This window comes from Mustelus asterias, unplaced genomic scaffold, assembly GCF_964213995.1.
Source record: "Mustelus asterias unplaced genomic scaffold, sMusAst1.hap1.1 HAP1_SCAFFOLD_1492, whole genome shotgun sequence".
NCBI classification, from domain to species: domain Eukaryota; kingdom Metazoa; phylum Chordata; class Chondrichthyes; order Carcharhiniformes; family Triakidae; genus Mustelus; species Mustelus asterias.
In genome coordinates this window covers 25729-52330 of record NW_027591437.1, presented here as the reverse complement: position 1 = coordinate 52330, position 26602 = coordinate 25729, and the positions used below count along the sequence as shown (strand labels likewise).

At 51.3% G+C, this 26602-nt stretch overlaps 1 protein-coding gene across 1 annotated transcript in view; it reads right to left on the bottom strand.

Annotated features, from left to right (window-relative positions):
• Positions 1 to 5422: 5422 nt before the first annotated feature.
• Positions 5423 to 26602, bottom strand: part of eif3d (eukaryotic translation initiation factor 3, subunit D) — a 34942-nt gene continuing 13762 nt past the window's right edge. Inside the window, exons 5-15 of the mRNA XM_078206417.1 lie at positions 24415 to 24503; positions 22553 to 22625; positions 21915 to 22030; positions 20892 to 21024; positions 19890 to 20037; positions 19532 to 19686; positions 15458 to 15543; positions 13447 to 13576; positions 11081 to 11223; positions 8093 to 8285; positions 5423 to 7070 (exon numbers count right to left, since the gene is read on the bottom strand). Coding sequence (XP_078062543.1) covers positions 6966 to 7070; positions 8093 to 8285; positions 11081 to 11223; positions 13447 to 13576; positions 15458 to 15543; positions 19532 to 19686; positions 19890 to 20037; positions 20892 to 21024; positions 21915 to 22030; positions 22553 to 22625; positions 24415 to 24503 — 1371 coding nt within the window. The 3' untranslated portion in view covers positions 5423 to 6965. The remainder of the gene's footprint in view (positions 7071 to 8092; positions 8286 to 11080; positions 11224 to 13446; positions 13577 to 15457; positions 15544 to 19531; positions 19687 to 19889; positions 20038 to 20891; positions 21025 to 21914; positions 22031 to 22552; positions 22626 to 24414; positions 24504 to 26602) is intronic.

Sequence of the window (26602 nt, the reverse complement as noted above, 5' to 3'; positions counted from 1 at the left end):
GAGGGGAAAGAATTAATGGGAACCTGAGGAGCAACCTTTGTCCACAGAGGGTGGTACGTGTGTGGAACGAGCTGCCAGAGGAAGTGGTTGAGGCAGAGACATTGACAACATTTAAAGGGCATTTGGACAGATACATGGATAAGAAAGGTTTAGAGGGATATGGGCCACATGCAGGCAAATGGGGTTAGCTTAGATGGACCTTTTAGTTGGGATGGACAGGTTTGGGCTGAAGGGCCTGTCTCTGTGCTGTAGATTCTATGCTTTATATAGCGCCTGCACCTCATTAGCTGCAAAGCATTTTGGGATGTTACAAGGATGTGAAAGGTATTACATCACTGCATAAAAATCTCACAATCCCCACAAGGCAACAAGAGGCCATTCAGCCCATCGAGGCTGCATCAACTCTGACACAATATGTCACCCAGCCCTCTCCCGACTTATCCACGTTACCCCCATGCATTTCCCGTGGCCAATCCACCTAACCGGCACACCTTTGGGACGCTAAGGGGCAATTTAGCATGGCCAATCCACCGAACCTACACATTCTTTGAATTGTGGGAGGAAACCAGAGCACTCAGAGGAATGCCACACAAACACAGGGAGAAAGTGCAGACTCCGCACAGAGAGTGACCTGAGGCTGGAATCGAACCTGGGTCCCTGGCACTGAGAGACAGCAGCGAATCACATTTACCCAGATTGCACGAATGATGTTCCCCCTTTATACTAAACTTAGCACCAGTGTTTAAAACAGGCGTCAGCGTCTTATCATTGACAGTGACTGTGGACCCTCAGTCAAGTTCCGTACACATGAGGACGGCCTAAACCGGGATCTTGGGTTTATGTCACACTATCAGTAACCCCCACAGCTTGCCTCCTGGACTTGCAGAATTTCACTGGCTGTCCTGTCTGGAGACAATACACATCTCTTTAACCTGTCCTTAATGCTCCCTCCACTCACATCGTCTGTATCTTTAAGGCCTGGTTGGCTGTAGAGATTTGCATTTTAATCAGTATTGTGTGCGTCTCTGTATGCCCTGTTTGAGAGCACATTTCCACTCCATCTAACGAAGGAGCTGCGCTCCGAAAGCTAATGGTATTTGCTACCAAATAAACCTGTTGGACTTTAAGCTGGTGTTTTTATAACTCTTACTGTGTTTACCCCAGTCCAACGCCAGCATCTCCACATCAACAGAGGTGAGCTCAGAACATTGGGGCTTCAATCCAGCAGTCACCCAGTTCCAATCGAGACCCTACCTACCTGTTCAGTTAGGCCCCCATTACTCAGTAGCACCATTCGAAACAGAGGGAATTCTCCCGACGTCCTGGTCCTTACTTTATCCACCATCGAAAACAGCTGATCCTGTTTGTGGGGATCTTACTGTGTACAAATGAGCGAGATCGCAATCCCTGTTTTTTCACATAATTCAAGAAACTTTAAATATATATATATATATTTTTTTTAAAGTTGCCCGCTTTCATGTATTTTGACTTCAGGGTGTTAAGTTTATTTATCAGTATCACAAGTAGGCTTACATTAACACCACAATGAAGTTACTGTGAAAATCCCCTAGTTGCCACACTCCGGCGCCTGTTCGGGTACACTGAGGGAGAATTTAGCACGGCCAATGCACCCTAACCAGCACGTCTTTCGGACTGTGGGAGGAAACCGGAGCACCCAGAGGAAACCCATGCAGACACGGGGAGAACGTGCAGAGTCCACACGATGTGGAGATGCTGGCGTTGGACTGGGGTAAGCACAGTAAGAAGTCTCACAAACACCAGGTTAAAGTCCAACAAGTTTGTTTGGCAGCACAAGCTTTCGGTGAAGAAGGAGCCTGACACTCTGAAAGCTCGTGCTGTCAAATAAACCTGTTGGACTTTAACCTAGTGTTTGTGAGACTTCTTACTGTGCTGACTCCACACAGACAGTGACCCAAGCTGGGAATCGAACCCGGGTCCCTGGTGCCATGAGGCAGCAGTGCTAACCACTGTGCCACCATCTCGAGCACTTTAAGCACACGGCATTAATCACACATCCTTTTTCCCCTGGGCAATCTCTCCTGATACACCTGCAATGGCTCCTGAATGTGTTCCATACAGAACCACTGCTCCACCTAATGTGTCAATACAGACACTACGGGTGGAATTTTACAAGATTTTTTCCAAGTGTCCAGCTCGTCTGAAAATGGGAAAGTTCCAGATGTGTTTTTTGGGCAGGTTTTCAGGCCTAATCTTAGGGCGGCACGGTAGCACAGTGGTTAGCACTGCTGCTTCACACCTCCAGGGTCCCGGGTTCGATTCCCGGCTCGGGTCACTGTCTGTGTGGAGTTTGCACATTCTCCTCGTGTCTGCGTGGGCTTCCTCCGGGTGCTCCGGTTTCCTCCCACAGTCCAAAGATGTGCGGGTTAGGTTGATTGGCCAGGTTAAAAAAAAAAATTGCCCCTTAGAGTTCTGAGATGTGTAGGTTAGCGGGTAAATATGTGGGGGTAGGGCCTGGGTGGGATTGTGGTCGGTGCAGACTCGATGGGCCGAATGGCCTCCTTCTGCACTGTAGGGTTTCTATGAATCTTACGCACTCTGTCTCTGAAAAGATGGGGGAGTCACTTTCAAGCCAGAGAGGCTGTGGTGTTAACTCACCAGACAGCCTGGAGTGGGAGGCGTTGCGCATGTGACCTCTGATGCTGCACATGCGCATTAACAGCAGCAGGGGTCTGACAGACGGACAGAGGGCTGTCAGGCCCCTGCTACTGCAGGCAGCCGCAACTAGCTCCACCCCCCACGGGCTGAGATGCAGCCCCTCTCCCTCCCTCACCGATCACCTGCACAGTGGCAGCGAGACCCCCCCCCCAACATGCTGCCCCCAGCACAGCCCGGGGGGCATCGTCAAGGTACCAGGCCCAAGGGGCACGACTGCCGTGGCAGACCTGAATGGCCTCGGGTTCCACCACTGAGGCCAACACGACTGTTCTCCACCCCCCACCCCACAGTTCATGGGGAGCAGGTGTTTTCCTCTCCGAGGCCATGAAGGGGAGCAAGCTGGGACGACTGCGCGTCGGGCTCACTAAGCAGAAGTAAAGCACCGTTTAAATAAATTAATCAACCTCTTGTCCAGCTCTGGCGAGAGACTGACGGCGCTGGAAATCCGGCTCTCGTAAGACCGCGAGGGCTGAGAGATCAGGCGTGATTCGGATCTCTTGGGTCTCACGCGATTTTACCGGCTGGGCGGGGCAAGCTGGTAAAATTCTGCCCGAGTCTTAATTCCCTTACAGCCCTGAGTCAGTGGCAGCTCTTGCCCTGTCAAAAGTTCCATTCCAGATTTCAATCCCAATAATTTATTTACTAGTCACAAGTAAGGCTTACATTAACACCGCAATGAAGTTCTGTGATACTCCCCTAGTCGCCACACTCTGGCACCTGTTCGGGTCAGTGCATCTAACCAGCACGTCTTTCAGATCGTGGGAGGAAACCGGAGCACCCGGAGGAAACCCATGCAGATACGGGGAGAACGTGCAAACTCCACACAGTGATCCAAGCCGGGAATCGAACCCGGGTCCCTGGCACTGAGGCAGCAGCGCTAACCACTGTGCCACCCCAGACGATACTCCCACTGTGTACCAAGTGAGTGCCACTGTGTCAGAGGCGCAGTCTCTCAGGTAAGATGCGAAACCGAGGCCACACCTGCTCTCAAGTGGAAGCTAAAAATCCCCCGCCCTGTATTTTGAACAGCAATGGCGTTCTCTTGATGCCCTGGCAAACGTTTTGAATGCCTGGTTGTTGGAGCTTGCTGTGTATTTCCTACAACAGCGAGTGTACTTCAGAAGGCATGGCACTGGCTGGGTCTTTCACTGCTTGATCATCACTTGTACCAACACAGACTGATGCCCTGACGGAAGGAAAAACAGAGAGAATTTCACCAGGATGACGACACAGTGATGACCTTCGCATCGTGAAGTTAATTTGTTGCTTTTGAGTGACCAAATTAAACGGAGTACAGAGAAATGAATCACTATAATTGATCCAAACTGTGGTAGCAGGAATCAGGCAGTTTATTGCTTGTTACTCACTCATGAGACGTGGATGCTGATTTGTTTATTATTTCATGATATGCGGGCTACACCAGCATTTATTGCCCACCCATAATTGCCCTTAAGGTGATGGTGGTAAGCTGCCTTCTTGAACCGCTGCAGTCCAAGTGCTGTAGGTACACCCACTGTGCTGTTAGGGAAGGAGTTCCAGGATTTTGACCCAGCGACAGTGAAAGAACGGCCGATCTATTTCCAAATTAGGGTGACGTATAACTTAGGAAATCATAGAATCCCTACAGTGCAGGAGGCCAGTCGGCCCATCAAGTCTGCAAACACCGACAATAATCCCATCCAGGCCCTAGCCCCGTAACCCCACATATTTACCGTTTATTGCCCTGAAAATAAGGGGCAATTTAGCATGGCCAATCAACCTAACCCGCACATCTTTGGACTGTGGGAGGAAACGGGAGCACCCGGAGGAAACCCACGCAGACACGGAGAAAACATGCAAATTCCACACAGACTTAATCTTAGAAACCCTACAGCACAGAAAGAGGCCATTCGGCCCATCGAGTCTGCACCTACCACAATCCCACCCAGACCCTACCCCCATATCCCTACATATTTTACCCACTAATCCCTCTAACCTACGCATCCCAGGACACTAAGAGCAATTTTAGCATGACCAATCAACCTAACCCGCACATCTTTGGACTGTGGGGGGAAACCGGAACACCCGGAGAAAACCCACACAGACACGGGGAGAATATGCAAACTCCACACAGTGACCAAGCCGGGAATCAGACCCAGGTCCCTGGAGCTGTGAGGCATCAGTACTAACCACTGTGCTACCGTGCTGCCCTAATGGGGAACTTGCAGGTAGTGGTGTTCCCAGGTATCTGCTGCCCTTGTCTTTCTAGGCCAGGGGTTGCATATTTGGGAAGTCTTGAGTTGCTGCAGTGCATCTTGTAGATGGTACAGGTTGCTTCCACTGTGCATCAGATCAGTGACGCAGGGAGTGGATGTTCTAAGGTGGTGGATAGGGTGCCAATCAAGCGGGGCTGCTTTGTCCTGGATGGTGTTGAGTTTCTTGAGTGTTGTTCGAGCTGCACCCATCCAGGCAAGTGGGGAGTATTCCATCACACTCCTGACTTGTGTCCTTGTACATTCCCACTAGATTCACAGGCGTTGCCAGTCCTGGAGTGGCATCATTCACATGGTCAGGGGGGGAGCAGTTGTTATTAAATATGGAAGACACCGTGGTCGCAGAGTCAGATCCCATACCTACCGGGGGGGGGGGGGGGGCAATGGTCAGCCACAGGCAGCAGGGAGGGTGCGGCCCACTCCTTCACTCTGGACCGGCTGCTGGAGAGAAACAATCACCAAAGGACAAAGACTTCAAAATGGAATCTGTATTTTCCTCATTTCCGTTGTACACAAACTCAACAACCCCCCCCCCTCCCCCCCCCCCCCCCCCACGAAGCCTCAAATTGAAATTCCTTTCACAAACTTATTTCAAATGAGGTTCCTCAAAACAGACTGGCGTTAGGCGTAAAGTTTTCACACACTGTAATCAGAGGAAGACCAATCCATCGTAAACTCAGGAGATAGTCGAGGCTGCACTGTCTGGTTCTCTTCTGGGACGGGGGGGGGGGGGATTCGGGGAGGAATAAGGTAAATTAGCAAAGAAATAACGAGAAATGAGTGAAAGTTCTCCCCGTTGTAAGCTGGCACCTGCTGTTCCGTGTCTCTCAGTCCCGCACCCAACTGTAATTCCACACACCTTGGCTGTTTGACCCACAGTGCCCCCTTTAGCAGATCTGATTCTTCACCCCAGTGTCAGTTTGAAGTTGACTTTGCAGCTGTCTAAATGCACGCTCCCTTGTACAAGATTGAAACATTTTATTTATTTATTGTTTGAAGATTTAGCTGCCAGGATTGGAGATTAAACATCATGTTGGCCAAGCCTGTCGCGCACACACCGTCACAGATTAATCGAATCTCTCTCTCCATTCTAGAGGCTGATGGGAAACTGCCGTGGGGATTCGCTCTGTAGGAAACACAGCCAGATTGGTGCAGAGCGCAACAGAGAAACTGTGTAAATCCCCAAGCCCCGGGTTAGACTGACCAGACAAGACTGCGGTGGTATTGAAATTGGTGTTACTACGCTGAGTGAGCAGCAGACTGACAGAGTGAGCAAGAGACAGCGAGAGACACAGCGAGACAGAGAGACAGCAGGAGAGGGAGGGAGGGAGGGAAAGAAGGAGGCAGCAAGTGAGAGAGACAAGAGCGCGCGCAAGAGAGAGGGAGCGAGAGAGAGGGAGAGGGAGACAGCGAGAGCGAGCGAGGCATGGCGAGAGACAGCATTTCTATTTCCAGCAGAGGGTTTGAGTGATATTCAGCTGAAGGCAGGAGCATGACAGGAATCTCTGGGCAACTCACACCATGTGCAACAGGGGCTGTAAAGGAAAGATATGAGTCAACACTATAACCCTCTGCCAGAGAGGAGGGGCAGAGTGGCCTCGGCTGTGACAGCCCCAGTGACTGCAAGTCAACACTCACCAACGGGGATCACAGTGGAGTAATATCCGGAAAGGTGCAGCGGGGAATGGTTAGGGTTTCTGGATAAAGATTACCGCGGGAAGGGTTTGGGAAGCGTTTTGTGTTTGAGTGAGTGTACGATGAGTGACTTCTATTCATATCACACCATGCTACACTGTGAGTGAACCGTACGCCAGGAGTTTAGGGCCCCCCCACCACACGTGTCCCCCTCCCAAACCAGTGGGCCGTTTAAATTACTGTCCAATTCTGCAGGACGGTAACACCCCATTGGCAAGAAGAGCCATAAAATCCTGGCCTTGGACTGTAGCACCAGCAAGAGCTGCTCAATCCTGTGACTCTGCCAAAGGTTTCCACAGAGCCGGGAGTTTGCTGCATTCCTCACTGTGTCCCATCCTCCTCTTCATCCTCCTCATCATCTTCCTCATCCTCATCTTCTTCGGAGCTGAAGGTGCCATCGGGAAGGCTGTAGACACGGATAACTTGCTGCAGGTGGACAGAGAGACAGAACAACGGGTTCAGCAGCAAACAGGGACTGGCTCAAACAGCGAGTCACAGAATCCCCACAGTGCACAAGGAGGCCATTCAGCCCATCACATCGGCACTGACTCTCCAACACAGCATCCCACCCAAGCCCTATCCCCGGGACCCGACATATTCACCTCGCTAATCCCCCCTATCCTGCACATCTTTGGACTGAGAGAGAAAACTGGAGGAAGCCCACGCAGACACGGGGAGAACGTGCAAACTCCACACAGACAGTGACCCAAGGCCAGAATCGAACCCGGGTCCTTGGTGCTGTGAGGGCCAGTGTGGGCAGCACCTCGAGGGAGCTTGCACTGTCTCTCTCTCTCTCTCTCACCCCCCTCCGCATACACCATCGCCACACAGGGGAACCTGCACCACTTACAATTATTACAACCTACTGCCAGTAAATGAATCAGCCACACCTTCCCCCCCGCCTGCTCAGCAGGCACAGAAACTCCTGCGGGTTTCCCGTAACTTTTCACTAAACATTCCCCACCTGTCCGACCCACCCAAACGCTTCATGTCCCTGAGCTGCAGATGTCTTTTCAGCCTCTCTCTGAATTCACAGCGTCTCTTCCAGCTAAGTGTTCGGATTGTTACACAGCGGGGCAGCGAGAGATCGCAGAGTGTGAAATCCGACAGGAAGGTGCACACAACTGCCCCCAATCATGTCGGATAATTCAGATTCCCATTGAAATGTGGACTCTCAGAAACACGGGAAAATCTGCCTGCACTGATTGCACAGAATTCCTGTCACCGGCCATTCAGCTCAACGAGTCCATGTTTATTCTCTACACATACTTCCCGCCCCATCCTACGGCATCTCGCCTTATCATAACTGTCTATTCCTTTCACCCTCACGTTTGTAGCTTCCCGTTAAACAGGTCACAGCAGGAACCAGACACTGAAGCAACTGGGTCCCCCCCCGTATTACCCCACGGTGGAGCCACATACACACACGCACGCCCACACGAGCTCACCTTGTTGGGGTCTTTCAGGATGAGGTACTTGCCCTCCTCCAGCTTCATGCAGATGTCAATCACACAGCGCAGGATTCCCCAGGCATTCTCCATGCTCAGGTTAATCTGACTGGCAAACTCGTTGGGTTTGAACTGCTGGGTGCCCAGGATCACATGGCGAGAGGAATCCTTGATGTGGAATCGAGACACATACCTTTCAACAGAAACACAGAGAGGGAGGGTGAGTCACTGTCTGAGTCACAGATTTAACGCCAGTCACTGCAGTAACACACTGTGCAGTGACTGAGGGAGCTCAGGGTTTGACCGTTCTGGCTCCGAGTGCCTTACTTTTGCTGGTATTTTGAGAGCCTGTGCGTTGGAGGAGGAAGCAGCAGCAGCAGATGGGATCACGATACCGTGAGAAAGAAAGGTATTTCATACACAGGATAAATATTGACCCCAGGAAGAACTCCCTGATCATCTTCCAATAGTCACAGGATCTTTTACAAACAGCACTCCCTCAGTACTGAACCTCTGACAGTGCGGCACTCCCTCAGTACTGACCCTCTGACAGTGCGGCACTCCCTCAGTACTGACCCTCTGACAGTGCGGCACTCCCTCAGTACTGACCCTCTGACAGTGCGGCACTCCCTCAGTACTGACCCTCTGACAGTGCGGCACTCCCTCAGTACTGACCCTCTGACAGTGCGGCACTCCCTCAGTACTGACCCTCTGACATAGAACATAGAACAGAACAGCACAGAACAGGCCCTTCGGCCCACCATGTTGTGCCAAGCTTTATCTGAAACCAAGATCAAGCTATCCCACTCCCTATCATCTTGGAGTGCTCCATGTGCCTATCCAATAACCGCTTAAATGTTCCTAAAGTGTCTGACTCCACTATCACTGCAGGCAGTCCATTCCACACCCCAACCACTCTCTGCGTAAAGAACCTACCTCTGATATCCTTCCTATATCTCCCACCATGAACCCTATAGTTATGCCCCCTTGTAATAGCTCCACCCACCCGAGGAAATAGTCTTTGAACGTTCACTCTATCTATCCCCTTCATCATTTTATAAACCTCTATTAAGTCTCCCCTCAGCCTCCGCCGCTCCAGAGAACAGCCCTAGCTCCCTCAACCTTTCCTCATAAGGCCTACCCTCCAAACCAAGCAGCATCCTGGTAAATCTCCTCTGCACTCTTTCCAGCGCTTCCACATCCTTCTTATAGTGAAGTGACCAGAACTGCACACAATATTCCAAATGTGGTCTCACCAAGGTCCTGTACAGTTGCAGCACAACCCCACGGCTCTTAAACTCCAACCCCCTGTTAATAAAAGCTAACACACTATAGGCCTTCTTCACAGCTCTATCCACTTGAGTGGCAACCTTTAGAGATCGGACCCCAAGATCTCTCTGTTCCTCCACAGTCTTCAGAACCCTACCTTTGACCCTGTAATCCACATTTAAATTAGTCCTACCAAAATGAATCACAGTGCCAAAATGACAGTGTGGCACTCCCTCAGTACTGACCTTCTGACAATGAGGCACTCCCTCAGTACTGACCCTCTGACAGTGCGGCACTCCCTCAGTGCTGACCCTCTGACAGTGCGGCACTCCCTCAGCACTGACCCTCTGACAATGAGGCACTCCCTCAGTACTGACCCTCTGACAGTGCGGCACTCTCAGTACTGACCCTCTGACAGTGCGGCACTCCCTCAGTACTGACCCTCTGACAATGAGGCACTCCCTCAGTACTGACCCTCTGACAGTGCGGCACTCCCTCAGCACTGACCCTCTGACAATGAGGCACTCCCTCAGTACTGACCCTCTGACAGTGCGGCACTCCCTCAGTACTGACCCTCTGACAGTGCGGCACTCCCTCAGTACTGACCCTCTGACAGTGCGGCACTCCCTCAGCACTGACCCTCTGACAATGAGGCACTCCCTCAGTACTGACCCTCTGACAGTGCGGCACTCCCTCAGCACTGACCCTCTGACAATGAGGCACTCCCTCAGTACTGACCCTCTGACAGTGCGGCACTCCCTCAGTACTGACCCTCTGACAGTGCGGCACTCCCTCAGCACTGACCCTCTGACAATGAGGCACTCCCTCAGTACTGACCCTCTGACAGTGCGGCACTCCCTCAGCACTGACCCTCTGACAATGAGGCACTCCCTCAGCACTGACCCTCTGACAATGAGGCACTCCCTCAGGACTGACCCTCTGACAGTGCGGCACTCCCTCAGCACTGACCCTCTGACAATGAGGCACTCCCTCAGTACTGACCCTCTGACAGTGTGGCACTCCCTCAGTACTGACCCTCTGACAGTGCGGCACTCCCTCAGTACTGACCCTCTGACAGTGCGGCACTCCCTCAGTACTGACCCTCTGACAGTGCGGCACTCCCTCAGTACTGACCCTCTGACAGTGCGGCACTCCCTCAGTACTGACCCTCTGACAGTGCGGCACTCCCTCAGCACTGACCCTCTGACAATGAGGCACTCCCTCAGTACTGACCCTCTGACAGTGCGGCACTCCCTCAGTACTGACCCTCTGACAGTGCGGCACTCCCTCAGTACTGACCCTCTGACAGTGTGGCACTCCCTCAGTACTGACCCTCTGACAGTGTAGCCACAACGGAGAAGAATGTTTGCAACAAAGTGGAACCACCTCTCAGACATGATGTTTGAGAATTAAACACAAAATGATGCACTGGCTTCATCTACACTGGAGATTTTGTGTTAAAAAAGAACTGTTAGATGACAGCATCTGGGTCCAGCTTCCAGGTGGGTGCCTGGACCTGGCTGAGGGGGAGGTAGTGGAAGCAGATACAATAATGACTTTTAAGGGGCGTCTGGACAAATACATGAATAGGATGGGAATAGAGGGATATGGTCCCCGGAAGGGTAGGTGGTTTTAGTTCGGTCGGGCAGCATGGTCGGTGCAGGCTTGGAAAGCCGAAGGGCCTGTTCCTGTGCTGTAATTTTCTTTGTTCTTCCTTACCCGAGTTTCAGATACTCTGATCCAGCCAGCAGTGCACAGCAGGTCCAGCGAGCCAGCTTATAGCTGTTATTCTTCAGCTCAGTGGCGAGGACAGCTCCCCTCTGCGAATCTAGCTTCTGGCGCCAGTCCACCCCGTTACAGTACTGCACAGAGATAGAGAAATTCAGTCTCCTCCAGACAGGCTGCAGCTCCCCGCGATACGCCAGGAACACTGACCTTAAAACTTACTACTCCACCATCCACTCAAAAAAAGGCCAGACAAGTTATTTTAACACATTTAGCAAACTATCTAATCGCTAAAAACTACTGCATTATCCAGTCACTCACTTAAACCATCGACATGTTGTCTGTGTCAATCCAGGGCATTCTGTAATACTGACACACTACCCGGGGACCCCCTGTAAATACTGACACACTCCCCGGGGACCTCCTGTAAATACAGACCCACTCCCCGGGGACCCACTGTAAATACTGACACACTCCCTGGGGACCCCCCTGTAAATACTGACACACTCCCCAGGGACGAACTGTAAATACTGACACACTCCCCAGGGACCCACTGTAAATACTGACACACTCCCCTGGTACCCCTGTAAATACTGACACACTCTCCGGAGACCCCCTGTAAATACTGTCACACTCCCCCGGGACTCCCTGTAAATACTGACACACTCCTCTGGTACCCCTGTAAATACTGACACACTCTCCGGGGACTCCCTGTAAATACTGTCACACTCCCCGGGGACTCCCTGTAAATACTGTCACACTCCCCGGGAACCCCCTGTAAATACTGACGCTCCCCGGGAACCCCCTGTAAATACTGACACACTCCCTGGGGACCCACTGTAAATACTGACACACTCCCCGGGGACTCCTGTAAATACTGACATACTCCCCGGGGACTCCTGTAAATACTGACATACTCCCCCGGGGAACCCCTGTAAATACTGGCACACTCCTCAGGTACCCCTGTAAATACTGACACACTCCCCGGGAACCCCCTGTAAATACTGACACTCCCTGGGGACCCCCTGTAAATTCTGACACACTCCCTGGGGATCCACTGTAAATACTGACACACTACCCGGGGACCCACTGTAAATACTGACACACTCCCCTGGTACCCCTGTAAATACTGACACATTCCCCTGGTACCCCTGTAAATACTGACACACTCCCGGGGACCCACTGTAAATACTGACACACTCCCCCGGGGACCCACTGTAAAAACTGACACACTCCCCCGGGGAACCCCTGTAAATACTGACACGCTCCCCGAGAACCCCCTGTAAATACTGACACACACCCGGGGACCCCCTATAAATACTGACACACTCCCCGGGGAACACCTGTAAATACTGACACACTCCCCAGGGACCCCCCTGTAAATACTGACACACTCCCCGGGGACCCCCATGTAAATACTGACACACTCCCCGGGGACCCCCTGTCAATATGGACACACTCCCCGGGGACCCCCTGTCAAAACGGACACACTCCCCGGGGGTCCCCTGTAAATACTACACACACCCGGGGACCCCCTGTAAATACTGACACACTCCCCGGGGAACACCTGTAAATACTGACACACACCCGGGGACCCCCTGCAAATACTGACACACACCCGGGGACCCCCTGTAAATACTGACACACACCCGGGGACCCCCTGTAAATACTGACACACTCCCCGGGGAACCCCTGTAAATACTGACACACTCCCCAGGGACCCCCCTGTAAATACTGACACACTCCCTGGGGACCCCCTGTCGAAACGGACACACTCCCCAGGGACCCGTCAATACTGACACACCCCCCGGGGTCCCCCTGTAAATACTGACACACTCCCCGGGGTCATAGAAATCATAGAAACCCTACAGTGCAGAAGGAGGCCATTCGGCCCATCGAGTCTGCACCGATCACAATCCCACCCAGGCCCTACCCCCACATATTTTACCCGCTAATCTACACATCCCAGGACTCTAAGGGGCAATTTTTAACCTGGCCAATCAACCTAACCCGCACATCTTTGGACTGTGGGAGGAAACCGGAGCACCCGGAGGAAACCCACGCAGACACGAGGAGAATGTACAAACTCCACACAGACAGTGACCCGAGCCGGGAATCGAACCCGAGACTCTGGAGCTGTGAAGCAGCAGTGCTAACCACTGTGCTACCGTGCCGCCCCGTAAATACTGACACACTCCCCAAGGACCCGTCAATACTGACACACCCCCCGGGGACCCCCTGTAAATACTGACACACCCCCCGGGGACCCCCTGTAAATACTGACACACCAAAAGGGCCCCAATATTGACCCTGAGAAATTATTAGCAGATTGCGGCATTGTGCATGATCCCGGCCCCTACCCGCGAGTCCCACTCGTTCAGAGTCTTGACATTGATGAACGACACTTCGCCATTGGCGCCCGTCATGACGCCATCATGCTCACATCGCACAATCAGGTCGATGTCCTCTCCCAGCTTCCACCTCCGATACCTGCGGGAAGCGAGAGAACTGAGTAAGTCGGGAGGAGGGAGACACACTGCTACACTTACAAGGACATCATTCACTTAGAATCATAGAACCCCCTACAGTGTAGAACGAGGCTATTCAGCCCATCGGGCCTGCACCGACCACAATCCCACCCAGGCATTATTCCCATAACCCCATGCACTTACCCTGGCTAGATCCTGGCTAGCTCTGCACGCGAGGACGGCCTCAACCGGGATCTTGGGTTCATGTCACACTATCTGTAACCCCCACGACTTGCCTGGACTTGCAAAATCTCACTAACTGTCCTGTCTGGAGACAATACACATCTCTTTAACCTGTGCTTAACCCTCTCTCCACTCACATTGTCTGTACCTGTAAGACTTGATTAGCTGTAAAGACTCGTATTCCAATCATTAATTTGTAAATTGAGTTTGTGTCTTTATATGCCCTGTTTGTGAACAGAACTCCCACTCACCTGACGAAGGAGCAGCGCTCCGAAAGCTAATGGCATTTGCTACCAAATAAACCTGTTGGACTTTAACCTGGTGTTGAGACTTCTTACTGTGTTTACCCCAGTCCCAACGCCGGCATCTCCACATCATAGATCCTCTGACACAAAGGGGCAATTTAGCGTGGCCAATCCACCTAACCCGCACATCTTTCGGACTGTGGGAGGAAACCGGAGCACCCGGGGAAACCCACGCAGACACGGGGAGAATGTGCAGATTCCACATAGACAGTGACCCAAGCCGGGAATTGAACCTGGGTCCCTGGCGCTGAGAGGCAGCAGTGCTAACTACTGTGCCATTGTGCTGCCCTAGGATTTAAACAGCGTAGTCAGTAGGATTATAACTCAGGGCATGGCAGTGCTGTGGTCACGATACTGAACAAATAATCCAGAAAACAAGAGTTCAAAACCCACCATCCAAGTTGAGTGTGTGAATTTAACATGTCCAAATCCAAAGCTGGGATCAGTAAAGTGACCATGAAACTGTCAGACTGTCATTAAGAAAACCGTGAGAGATTTCTGCTTTCCCTTCCCCCAGTCCGGGCCCATGAGTGATGTTGGATCCACACCAATGTGGTTGACTCTTAATCACAGAATCCTACAGTGCAGGAGGCCATTCAGCCCATCCAGCCTGCACCAACCACAATCCCACCCTAGTTCCCGACACTAAGGGGCAATTTAGCACGGCCAATCCACCTAACCCGCACATCTTTCGGACTGTGGGAGGAAACCGGAGCACCCGGAGGAAACCCACTCAGACACGAGGAGAACGTGCAGACTCCACGCAGAGTTTAACTGCCCTTTGTAGTGGCCGCACAGTTGTATTAAACCGTTCGGAGCAGCTCACCACCACCACCACCAGGGCAACCCGGGGATGTGCAGTAAATGTCGACCTCGCCAGCGATGCCTATATCCCGAGAATCAACATTCGGAAAAACCGTGGGGATTGCTGGCAGGTGCTGGCGGATTCCAATGGCAGTCCCAGAGCTGTTCACTGCCAGGAACCAGTCTTGATCGCCCCCATGGCGTTCATACCCAGGACCTCATCACCCAGTGCTTCTCATCAACAACCAAGACACCTTAACGAACAGCACAGGCCTGGTGGGCTGAATGGCCTGATTCTGTTCTGTAAAAACCGATGTCACGATCTGAATTTACAACTCCTTTTACACCAAGTAAAATTAAACGGTGCCATCGGTGCTAAATGGAAGATTCTAGGGGACTTGCTGCAGGATGCAGCGTCTCGCCTCACGCTCAGTCACTCGCCCAAGCCATCCTTCACATTGTCATTCATCGCAGGATCAGGTCCAGCGAGTTCACACAGACGTCATTCACACGCTCACAGGACTGGGAGTGAACAGGTTCCCTTCCCCCACCTGTATCCTACTGAAGCCACCTCGTTCTTATCCACGTCATCCTCCACAAAGGGGTTTGGATTCGGGAACTTGTACTTCTCAACGCCCTAGAGAGCAAAACAGGGAGAGGGAAAGAGAAAGCAGAGTGTGAACTGTTGACATGGCAGAAACTAAAATCACTGAAGAAAAATGCCCCAAGCCTAAGAGACAGCAAGCTGACAGCCAGTGAGCGCCTACACACCCCAAAGGACCCAAACTCCAGATAATATTCCAGCCTTTCCAATCCCAGGAAAGACTCCGCTGGACAAAGGTTACCAAGAGAATCTGTCTCATCCCAAAACAAGCCTGAGAAACACAGGAACAAAACCCTGCGTTATTCACATGCAGACTTTACGATTCCTGTCGGAACATTGCAAACCACTTCACATCCAATAAACTGCGATGTGCGCTCTTTTTTGTTGTTTAGGCAAAATAAATATTCTTCAAACAGTTTAAACAGCTATTGATGAGAGCTATTGATCAGCTACTGATGAATGATCATAGAAACCCTACAGTGCAGAAGGAGGCCATTCGGCCCATCGAGTCTGAACCAACCACAATCCCACCCAGGCCCTATACCCGTAGCCCCAGTTATCTACCCCGCTAATCCCTCTAACCTACGCATCCCGGGACACTAAGGGAGAATTTAGCATGGCCAATCAACCTAACCCGCACATCTTTGGAGTGTGGGAGGAAACCGGAGCACCCGGAGGAAACCCACGCAGGCACGGGGAGAATGTGCAAACTCCACACAGACAGTGACCCAAGGCCGGAATTGAACCCAGGTCCCTGGAGCTGTGAGGCAGCAGTGCTAACCACTGTGCCACCGTGCCGTCCCTACTGTGTTAGTTCATCAATGATACTGACCAGCTATTGATGAGTGATATTTAGTTTCAACAGGATTAAAACTACATCCAGTTAAAATGAAATGAGATGCACATTAGCTCACTCCCTCCATGTATGGTGTTAAAAAATATATTTGACTGAATTCTGAATTACTGGTGAAGTCAGACACAGAAACAGAATTCTTCCCGTAACAACTGCTTTTCTCTCCTACTCACATCGATCTCTCTCTCTCGCTCCCTCTGTGCTGCTCTGCTTTTCATTTGAGGAACTTGGTGTAAAGGGGAAAATACAAGGGGGGCACACTCTAAAATGGCAATACAAGAAAGCACACTCTAAAATGGCTGCCTGGCACATAAAGGGTTAACTGGGAAAGCCAAAAGAGCAGACACAGGCTCCTGCTGTTCAGAAAAACCTAACAGACAAGCCATTTCCAAATCACAGACAGTGACTCATAGCAAACAAACACCTCAGGAAGCCAAAGCCAGGGGTCAAGACATCTTTTAAGATAAGGAAACCCCAAAACAAAGAGCTTAGATTAATGTTAAAGGAAGGCGGGAAATATGAATGTGAGGGAACCGATTAGCACCTGAACGAGACGAAACTAGCCATTGATAGATACAGACATAAGGAGACGTACCCATTCATAAAATGCTAAATGTCTATACATGTTTGTACTCTTGTAAACATGGGGAAATGTACCCATTCATAAAATGTTAAATACTTGTACTCACTTAAACAATGTGATAATGTTCGAATCACCGGTTTACCCATTGTGTAAAGGGTATAAAATTGAACCGCTCCCGGCATACAATTGAGAGAAGGTTTGCTACAGACCAAGTACCTTGTCTCCACGGAGCTCCGTTTAATAAATCGTATTTTCTGAATCTCGAAGTCTGACTACTAGTGGATTTTTCCCACAACACTTGGGAACAGGAGTCACTCAGCAAACATTCCGGTGACACAGTGGTTAGCATTGCTGCCTCACAGCGCCAGGGACCCAGGTTCAATTCCAGCCTCGGGTGACTGTCTGCGTGGAGTCTGCACGTTCTCCCCGTGTCTGCGTGGGTTTCCTCCGGGTGCTCCGGTTTCCTCCCACAGTCTGAAAACGTGTGGGTTAGGTGGATTGGCCACGCTAAATTGCCCCTTAGTGTCAGGGGGATTAGCAGGGTAAATGTGCGGGGTTACGGGGATAGGGCCTGGGTGGGATTGTGGTCGGTGCAGGCTCGAGGGGCCGAATGGCCTCTTTCTGCGCTGTAGGGATTCTACGATTCCCCTCGTTCAACGAGATCAGGGCTGATCACTGACCTCGTTCCAGCATTTCCCTGGATTCTTTACGATTCTTGATGTCCAAAAATATTCTCAATCTCAGATTTAAAATTAACCATTGATCTTGCACCAATTGCCACCTGCAGCGGAGAGTTCCAAACCCCTCTCACTGTGCGTGTGCAGAATTTCACTCCTGAAAGGTCTGGCTAATTTTTAGGCCCTACGTAGAATTCTAAACTCTGCAACTCGCAGAAGTCGTTTCTCTCTAACGCTCCCCCGGAATATCCTTAAAAAAACTTGAATCCAACCACCCTGAATCTTCTAAATTCTGCCCCTCTATCTCTTTGGCCCGCTCACACATTCCCACTGTGTAGCAAGATAGAAAAGGGCTACTATAAGATTACCAGACTCTGCTGGGGTTTTTGTTTAATCAATTAGATGTAGAATTCACTTTCTCAATGGGGAGTAAGTTTGTTCGTAATTGTAATTAGATGTTTTAAATACTTTGTAGTTTTAAAGCTACATGTAATACCTTTAATTAGTCCACACATATATATTTTTAGAAATTAAACAAAGAAACTTTGATGCAGTTACAGAGTGTGCTCCTTTGGGGGAGTTGCTCCTTTCTGCACTGTAGGGTTTCTGATACCAAACATATGTTGGATACAGTCCTTTAAAGCACCCAACCGATGGAACCACAAGGCCACAAAGGAGACTTAATTGCCTCACCAGACACCTTATCAGAAACAACCGATACAAAAGTGAGTTTTAATGAAGCTGCCTTCACAGTTTCTCATCAAAACAAGAGTCAGAAAGATATTAATGTCGGAGCTAATGGAAGGGTTATGGTGGGGGACTTAGTGGGAACTGATAAGGATTAATGGTAACATGATGATACCCCTGGAAATTGTACGCAGTGATTAAAAAGCTCAGTCATTGAATTGATAAGCAACATATACATGGGTTTCATTATTGGGAAATATCCTGAAGGCAAGATGAGTTGACCACATCCCTTAGAGATTCAGCTAACTTCACTGACAAGGCCAGAAAATACTAATGGCTTTTGTAGGCCCCCTTTTATCAATGAAAGGGTGCCCATGTGAGACTGTTTCAGAGAAGATTCTTTGTGAGGCTGCGATCAAAAATAGAGACATGATGTCTGACTAAGAGACGAGAGGACGGGTTTAGGGATGATATATTGGGGCATCCCACGAGGTATCGTGATCTCATAGATCAGGGTGCTTCAGTACTTTTTCTATTGGATCAATACGTAAAGTATGACATTTGTAACACTTTCGATTGGATTGTGTCCAACTGACTGTGAGCTGCAGAATTGTATAAACCAGGAAGATTTTCTTTGTCCGGTGACTCTGACCCATTGTGTCAAGAACCTCCCCCCTTGCTGGCAAGTAAAATAAAGACAATCTGTCTGTTAAGTGTCTTGTGTTAATGCGTGTTTGTGGTAAAGTCAAACTTGGAAGTCGAGGTTTCGACAACCGGCATCTTACTGACTCAGTTTTCTCATTCACTGTCAAGACAATCGGACAGACACATTCTTACTTAGCTGAGTCTGCACAGTTTTGCTGTTAGCTGCTATGTCGATGATTGGGTGCCGTCAACTGAATGAGGGGTCCGAGGTGGCGCCTTCTTGCGAGCTGTCCCCAGCATACCCTCAAATTCTATCCATTACTCTCGTTCTGTGCTTTGAAAACGGTACTACATTCTGCACTCTCCCCTATGTACCCCATGAACGGTATGCTCTGTCTGCACAGCGCGCAAGAAACAATACTTTTCGCTGTATCCCAATACGTGTGACAATAATAAATTAAATCGAGTGTTCTCCAGCCTAAGCCTGAACAGTACTTTATGAAACTTTGGCACCTTTTAAACAATAACTCGAGGGTTACATCAGAATTATATCACATTTGGAGAGCAGCCGCTTACGTCATTTGATGTCCCTTTTCTCACCATCTTCAGGCATTGCTGAGAAAAGTTGTGGTTGATGTAAGTGGCCTCCATGGCTAAGTTACGGGGAGAATTGAAAGAATTCCCTTCATCTTGTGGGGGTTCGTTCGCTGTCTCGCTGACCGTTAGGAGATCTGAATGATAAAAAGAGCAAGTTAACACATGGCCACAGCGCACATCCAACTCTCTGACCATCGGATCCAATCATCAAGCGGACATTACAAAAAAAGGGTTCCTAAGCTACGGAGGTTTGTCTGTGCGTGGCGCTGGCGGGCTGCAGGGGAGGGGGTAAAACGCAACGGATCTCGCACCGTGCATCTATCAATTGTCTCCTTACCAAAGTCCGAGTGGTCCCGTTTGTCGAAGAAAAGCTTGGACCCGACCCGCTGTACGATGATGTCCCAGGAGTAGACGGACCTGGTGCAGCACATCAGGGTGGCCAGGATGGCGTCTGTTGCGAACACGTTCCCCTGAGACTTGGCCAGCTGTTGACACACAGAGACAATCGGGGGGCTCACTCCAAACGCTCGATACAAGGAAAAGCTTTCGTTCAGTGAGACAAGAGACAGCCAACCACCTCAAACATCACAGATCATAGAATCCTACTTGATCCCTGCTTGATCCTGAAAGCAGCAAGTGGTCTCTCTTTCTCTGGAGGCTGTTTGAGTGTCAGATGACATGTGTCTCTCTATATCTTTCTCCAGAAGTGTTCAAAAGCTTGAGGACTGGCAGCCCACGTACAAGCTTGAAAGCCTCTGTTGTTTGCTGACTGATTTTGCAGAAGCGTTTAAGTCTATGGGGAATATTGCTTAAATTGGAACCAATAGAGATAGATTAGCAGTTAAGAATCTTATCTTGTCATATTTAAGAATTTCAATTGGTAAAAGTTAAGCTAACTCATTTGTTATAGTTAAACTGTATAGTTAGAATATTAGAATGATTTGATAAAAGCTTCCTAGTATGTCAATAGAATAACACCTGGAGTGAAACAACTTATCTTCAGACTAATGCCAAAATAAAAAAATAGTTGGGGGTTTAATCTAACTTCATAATCTTCCGTGGAGTTTGTGATTTGGTCACCAACACAGTCGAACAGCAAAAATAACACGCAAATGAAGAGTGGTCACTTTGCATGAGTTAGAAACAGGGAGAGGTCAGGCAGCCCCTTGAGCCTGCTCTGTCTGACCTGTACCCTCAACTCCATCCACCTGCCCTGGTTCCAGGTCCTTTCATATCCACATCCAGCAGACATCGGTCTGTCAGAGATTTAAAACTAATCGACCTCGCATTAATGCTCCAGCCACCCGCTCCTGTGGCGAGTCCTGATTGGTGAGCTAACCTTACGGATGACGGGGTCGTCAGTGGTGGTGACAGTGTGGAAAATCCTCTTGATGCTTCGGAGTGATTTCTCGTTGCGGGTTGTTATTCGGTCGAAGGCTTTGTCATAGTACTCCAGAGTACCGCAGCACTCTCTGAGGGAACAGGAACACAACACAGCAATTAGACAGGGACCGGGCTGTATGTTCCAGTCACAGGGGCCGAGGGATAAATATCTGGACACCGGGGAGAATTCTTCGACTCTGCTTCGATACAGTCCACTTGAGGCGGCAGATAGGGCCTTGGTTTATTGTCTCATCCAAAATGAGAGCGTGGCGCTCCCTCAGCACTGGCCCTCCGGCAGTGCGGCACTCCCTCAGCACTGGCCCTCCGGCAGTGCGGCACTCCCTCAGCACTGGCCCTCCGGCAGTGCGGCACTCCCTCAGCACTGGCCCTCCGGCAGTGCGGCACTCCCTCAGCACTGGCCCTCCGGCAGTGCGGCACTCCCTCAGCACTGGCCCTCCGGCAGTGCGGCACTCCCTCAGCACTGGCCCTCCGGCAGTGCGGCACTCCCTCAGCACTGGCCCTCCGGCAGTGCGGCACTCCCTCTGCACTGGCCCTCCGGCAGTGCGGCACTCCCTCAGCACTGGCCCTCCGGCAGTGCGGCACTCCCTCAGCACTGGCCCTCCGGCAGTGCGGCACTCCCTCAGCACTGGCCCTCCGGCAGTGCGGCACTCCCATAGCACTGGCCCTCCGGCAGTGCGGCACTCCCATAGCACTGAAGTGTGTACGAGAATGGGAATTCTGAAACTGTGGTCAGAACAAAACAGAGGCAGTTTGTTTTGATTTCAGGGAACCTCTGGAGCCTCAAGAACGGAGAGACAGAACTTCAGGAGTGTTTCCCAGAGTCAATACTGCTCTCAAGACTCAGCCCACCCTGCTGTGATTGGGCAAGAAGTGTAATGGCAAAGTCACATGCCTGCTGGTCAGGCTAGGGGGAGGGCGAGTCAGGGAAAGGGGAGATGTTTATCTGGAAAATACTCACATGTCGCTGGGTTCAGCCACCTCCATGTATCGCATCTTCATTAGCCGAGGGAAGTCCATCTCCTCTTTCACCTCCCAATCGCTCCGCACCTCAACAGAGGAATCTCTTGGTTTCAGCTGTATGTGGCAAACAGGGAATGTGTTATGGACCCTGGCAGAAGGAGCTGTGACCGGGCCTGTGCGTCACTCATGCAGGGCTCACACTTTAGATATAAGGAGGCAACTGGAAAATCTCTCACTCAACTTCCACTAACGACAAACCAAAACACATCAGGAAGAGATTTCGGCAGGCCGGTGTTGGAACTCAGTCTCCTGTGGATACCTTTCCCTTACTGCCTGTGCTGAAGCCAGGTCCTGGAACAACTTGTATTTATCCTGCCATTAATATCATTAAACGTTCCAAGGTCCCGTGTGGGAGGGTTATCAGACAAAATTTAACATCCAAAGCCACAGATCGATAAACCGTGCGGCTACCTTAACTTGATAGAAGCTGGATAAGAGGCCACACATGTGTAGCTCTGTGACAGAGTGTGCTGAGGCTCCTCTCCTTCGCTGATTCTATGCTCAGACACTACGTATATACTTCACACAGGCGGGGATTGTGCTTCCATAGTTTCACTAAAGTTTTAAGACTCTGACCTGATTCTTCTGGTCCCATTTCTGCCGGACACCAAACTGCTTCTGAAATTTCTTCTGCAGACGCAAGCGATCCCTGTGGCAAGAGTAGAAACAGAAATTGTTCAGGGAGAAAGGAACATCCCAAACTACACCGTTAAGACCCCAGACCTGAGAGTATGCCGCCAGTGAGTGATTTGCCCGGGTAGCTTAGTGCTCCCTGCATCAGAAAGCATCCTTTCCGGGTGTATCGCAGCTTGGTGTGGCTCCTGCTCCGACCAAGACCGCAAGGAACTACAAAAGGGTCGTGAATGTAGCTCCCAACAAACCAGCCTCCCATCCATTGGCTCTGTCTACACCTCCCGCTGCCTCGGCAAAGCAGCCGGCATAATCAAGGACCCCACGCAAAGAACAATACAGCACAGGAACAGGCCCTTCGGCCCTCCAAGCCTGCGCCGCTCATGTGCCCAACTAGACCATTCTTTTGTATCCCTCTATTCCCAGTCTGTTCATGTGGCTATCTAGATGAGTCTTAAACGATCCCAGCGTGTCCGCCTCAATCACCTTGCTTGGCAGTGCATTCCAGGCCCCCACCACCCTCTGTGTAAAATACGTCCCCCAGACAACTGTGTTGCACTCGGACATTCTCTCTTCCACCTTCTTCCGCCGGGAAAAAGATACAAAAGTCTGAGGCCACGGACCAACCGACTCAAGAACAGCTTCTTCCCTGCTGCTGTCAGACTTTTGAACAGATCTACCTTATATTAAGTTGATCTTGCTCTACACCCTAGCTATGACTGTAACACTAAATTCTGCACCCTCTTCTTTCCTTCTCCCCTCCGTACTCTATGAACGGTATGCTTTGTCTGTATAGCACGCAAACAAACAATACTTTTCACTGTATCCCAATACATGTGACAATAATAAATTAAATCAGCTGGATTACCCAACCCAGGAAAGCCTCGCAATCAAACACCCAATCCTGTTGGGTGTTGTCGAGTACCCAGCATTGGGAGGGACAGTTGGAGGTGGGGGAAAATCTGCATTAACCCGGAGTCAGCCACAAACATCTACACATTAAAACGGAGGGCATCAACATTTCAAAACCAAAACACCCTCCAACAGCACATGGCGGCATCCTGCAGTCGTACCTCCCAACAGAACAGCTTACACTGGCAAAAGGAAATGGGCACAGGAGTAGGGATGTTTTACTGCAATTGTACAGGGCGTTGGTGAGGCCACACCTGGAGTATTGTTTGCAGTTTTGGTCTCCTTATCTGAGGGAGGATGTCCTTGCTATAGAGGGAGCGCAGCGAAGGTTTACCAGGCTGATTCCTGGGATGGCAGGTCTGTCATATGAGGAGAGACTAAATCGGTTAGGATTATATTGAGAGTGAGAGGGGATCTCATAGAAACTTATAAAATTCTAACGGGGTTAGACAGGGTAGATTCAGTAAGAATGTTCCCAATGGTGGAGGAGTCCAGAGCTAGCGCTCCGAGCATGAGGATAAGGGGGTAAACCCTAATTAAACCTATTTCTTCACCCAGAGGGTGGTGAATGTGTGGAATTCACTCCCACAGAAAGTAGTTGAGGCCGAAACGTTGTGTGATTTCAAGAAGAAATTAGATATAGCTCTTGGGGCTAAAGGGATCAAGGGATATCGGGGGGGGGGGGGGGAAATCAGGATATTGGATTCGATGATTAGTTATGATCATAATGAATGGCGGAGCAGGCTCGATGGGCCGAATGGCCTCCTCCTGCTTCTAGTTTCTATGTTTCTAAAACACGCAGGTGTCAATAACGATGGAAACAGGGATAATGTTGTATTTATTCATATCCTGGCTTGAGCTGGATCTCAGAACAAGAATTTTAAATTAGCACTCACCTTTCCTTCTGCTTGGCGCTTTTAGGAAGTGTCTGCATGTTAAACTGCAGCAGCTGGCGCCGATCTTTCTCCCGTCGCATGTTTCTTTGCTGCAAAGAGTGAAGCCGTGTTAAACCCTGCGCTGAATCGACAGCAGCACATACATTCTTTAAGGAAAAGCCACTTTACTTGTGGACAATCGGTCTGTAACACACACACACACGCAACCCGCAGGTCTCCCCACGCAGAGAGAGGCCTAGTTTCATCTCCCAAACCTCCTCGCAGCCTTCATGAAATATGTGGCACAGCGGTTAGCATTGCTGCCTCACAGTGCCAGGGACCCAGATATGGGCAGCACGATGGCACAGTGGATTGGCCGTGCTAAATTGCCCCTTAGTGTCCAAAGATGTGCAGGTTAGGTGGATTTTAAAACGGAGATGAGGAGGAATTTCTTCAGCCAGAGGGTGGTGAATCTGTGGAAGTCATTGCCACAGACGGCTGTGGAGGCCGGGTCATTGAGTGTCTTTAAGACACTGATAGGTTCTTGATCAATAGGGGAATCAAGGGTTACGGGGAGAAGACAGGACAATAGGGATGAGAATCATATCAGCCATGATTGAATGGCGGAGCAGACTTGATGGGCCGAGTGGCCTCATTCTGCTCCTATGTCTTATGGCCGGTCATGCTAAATTGCCCCTTAGTGTCCAAAGATGTGCAGGTTAGGTGGCGTCACGGGCTTACTGGGGTAGGGGGGACAGGAGTGGGCCTGGGTAGAGTGCTCTTTCGGAGGGATGGTGCAGACCTGATGGGTCGAATGGCCTTTTTCCGCAGTGCAAGGATTCTATGGATGCAGGAAACAGGGCAATCCTGCGAAACATGAAGGTCTCCCTCTGACTTTATTAACCTGCTTTACCCCTGGGCAGTCTGCACAGTCCAACCAAACATGATGTGAATCTGTAACACAACCACCTCACTGACAAGCAAAATGACCACTGGCTCCGCACTTGCTAAAGTCCTGTCCCACCGTGACCGCCTCCTGCCCCACCGCGACTGCCTCCCGACTCCTGCCCCACCGCGACTGCCTCCCGACTCCTGTCCCACCGCGACCGCCTCCCGACTCCTGTCCCACCGCGACCGCCTCCTGTCCCACCGCGACCGCCTCCCGACTCCTGTCCCACCGCGACCGCCTCCCGACTCCTGTCCCATCGCTACCGCGTCCCGACTCCTGTCCCATCGCTACCGCCTCCCGACTCCCGCCCCATTGCTACCGCCTCCCGTCCCATCGCTACCGTCTCCCGACTCCTGCCCCATCGCTACCGTCTTCCGACTCCCGTCCCACCGCGACCGCCTCCCGACTCCTGTCTCATCGCTACCGCCTCCTGCCCCATCGCTACCGCCTCCCGACTCCTGCCCCATCGCTACCGTCTCCCGACTCCTGCCCCATCGCTATCATCTCCCGCCTCCTATCCCATCGCTACCATCTCCCGTCCCATCGCTACCGCCTCCCGACTCCTGTCCCATCGCTACCGTCTCCCGACTCCTGCCCCATCGCTATCATCTCCCGCCTCCTGTCCCATCGCTACCGTCTCCCGTCACATCGCTACCGCCTCCCGACTCCTGTCCCATCGCTACCGCCTCCCGACTCCTGTCCCATCGCTACCGCCTCCTGCCCCATCGCTACCGACTCCTGTCCCATCGCTACCGTCTCCCGACTCCCGTCCCACCGCGACCGCCTCCCGACCCACTGCTACCGCCTCCCGACTCCTGTCCCATCGCTACCGCCTCCTGCCCCATCGCTACCGACTCCTGTCCCATCGCTACCGTCTCCCGACTCCCGTCCCACCGCGACCGCCTCCCGAGCCACTGCTACCGCCTCCCGACTCCTGTCCCATCGCTACCGTCTCCCGACTCCCGTCCCACCGCGACCGCCTCCCGAGCCACTGCTACCGCCTCCCGACTCCTGTCCCATCGCTACCGTCTCCCGTCCCACCGCGACCGCCTCCTGACCCACTGCTACCGTCTCCCGACTCCTGTCCCATCACTACCGCCTCCCGCCTCCTGTCCCATCGCTACCGCCTCCCGACTCCTGTCCCATCGCTACCGCCTCCCGCCTCCTGTCCCATCGCTACCATCTCCCGTCCCATCGCTACCGTCTCCTGTCCCATCACTACCGTCTCCTGTCCCATCACTACCGTCTCCCGCCTCCCGT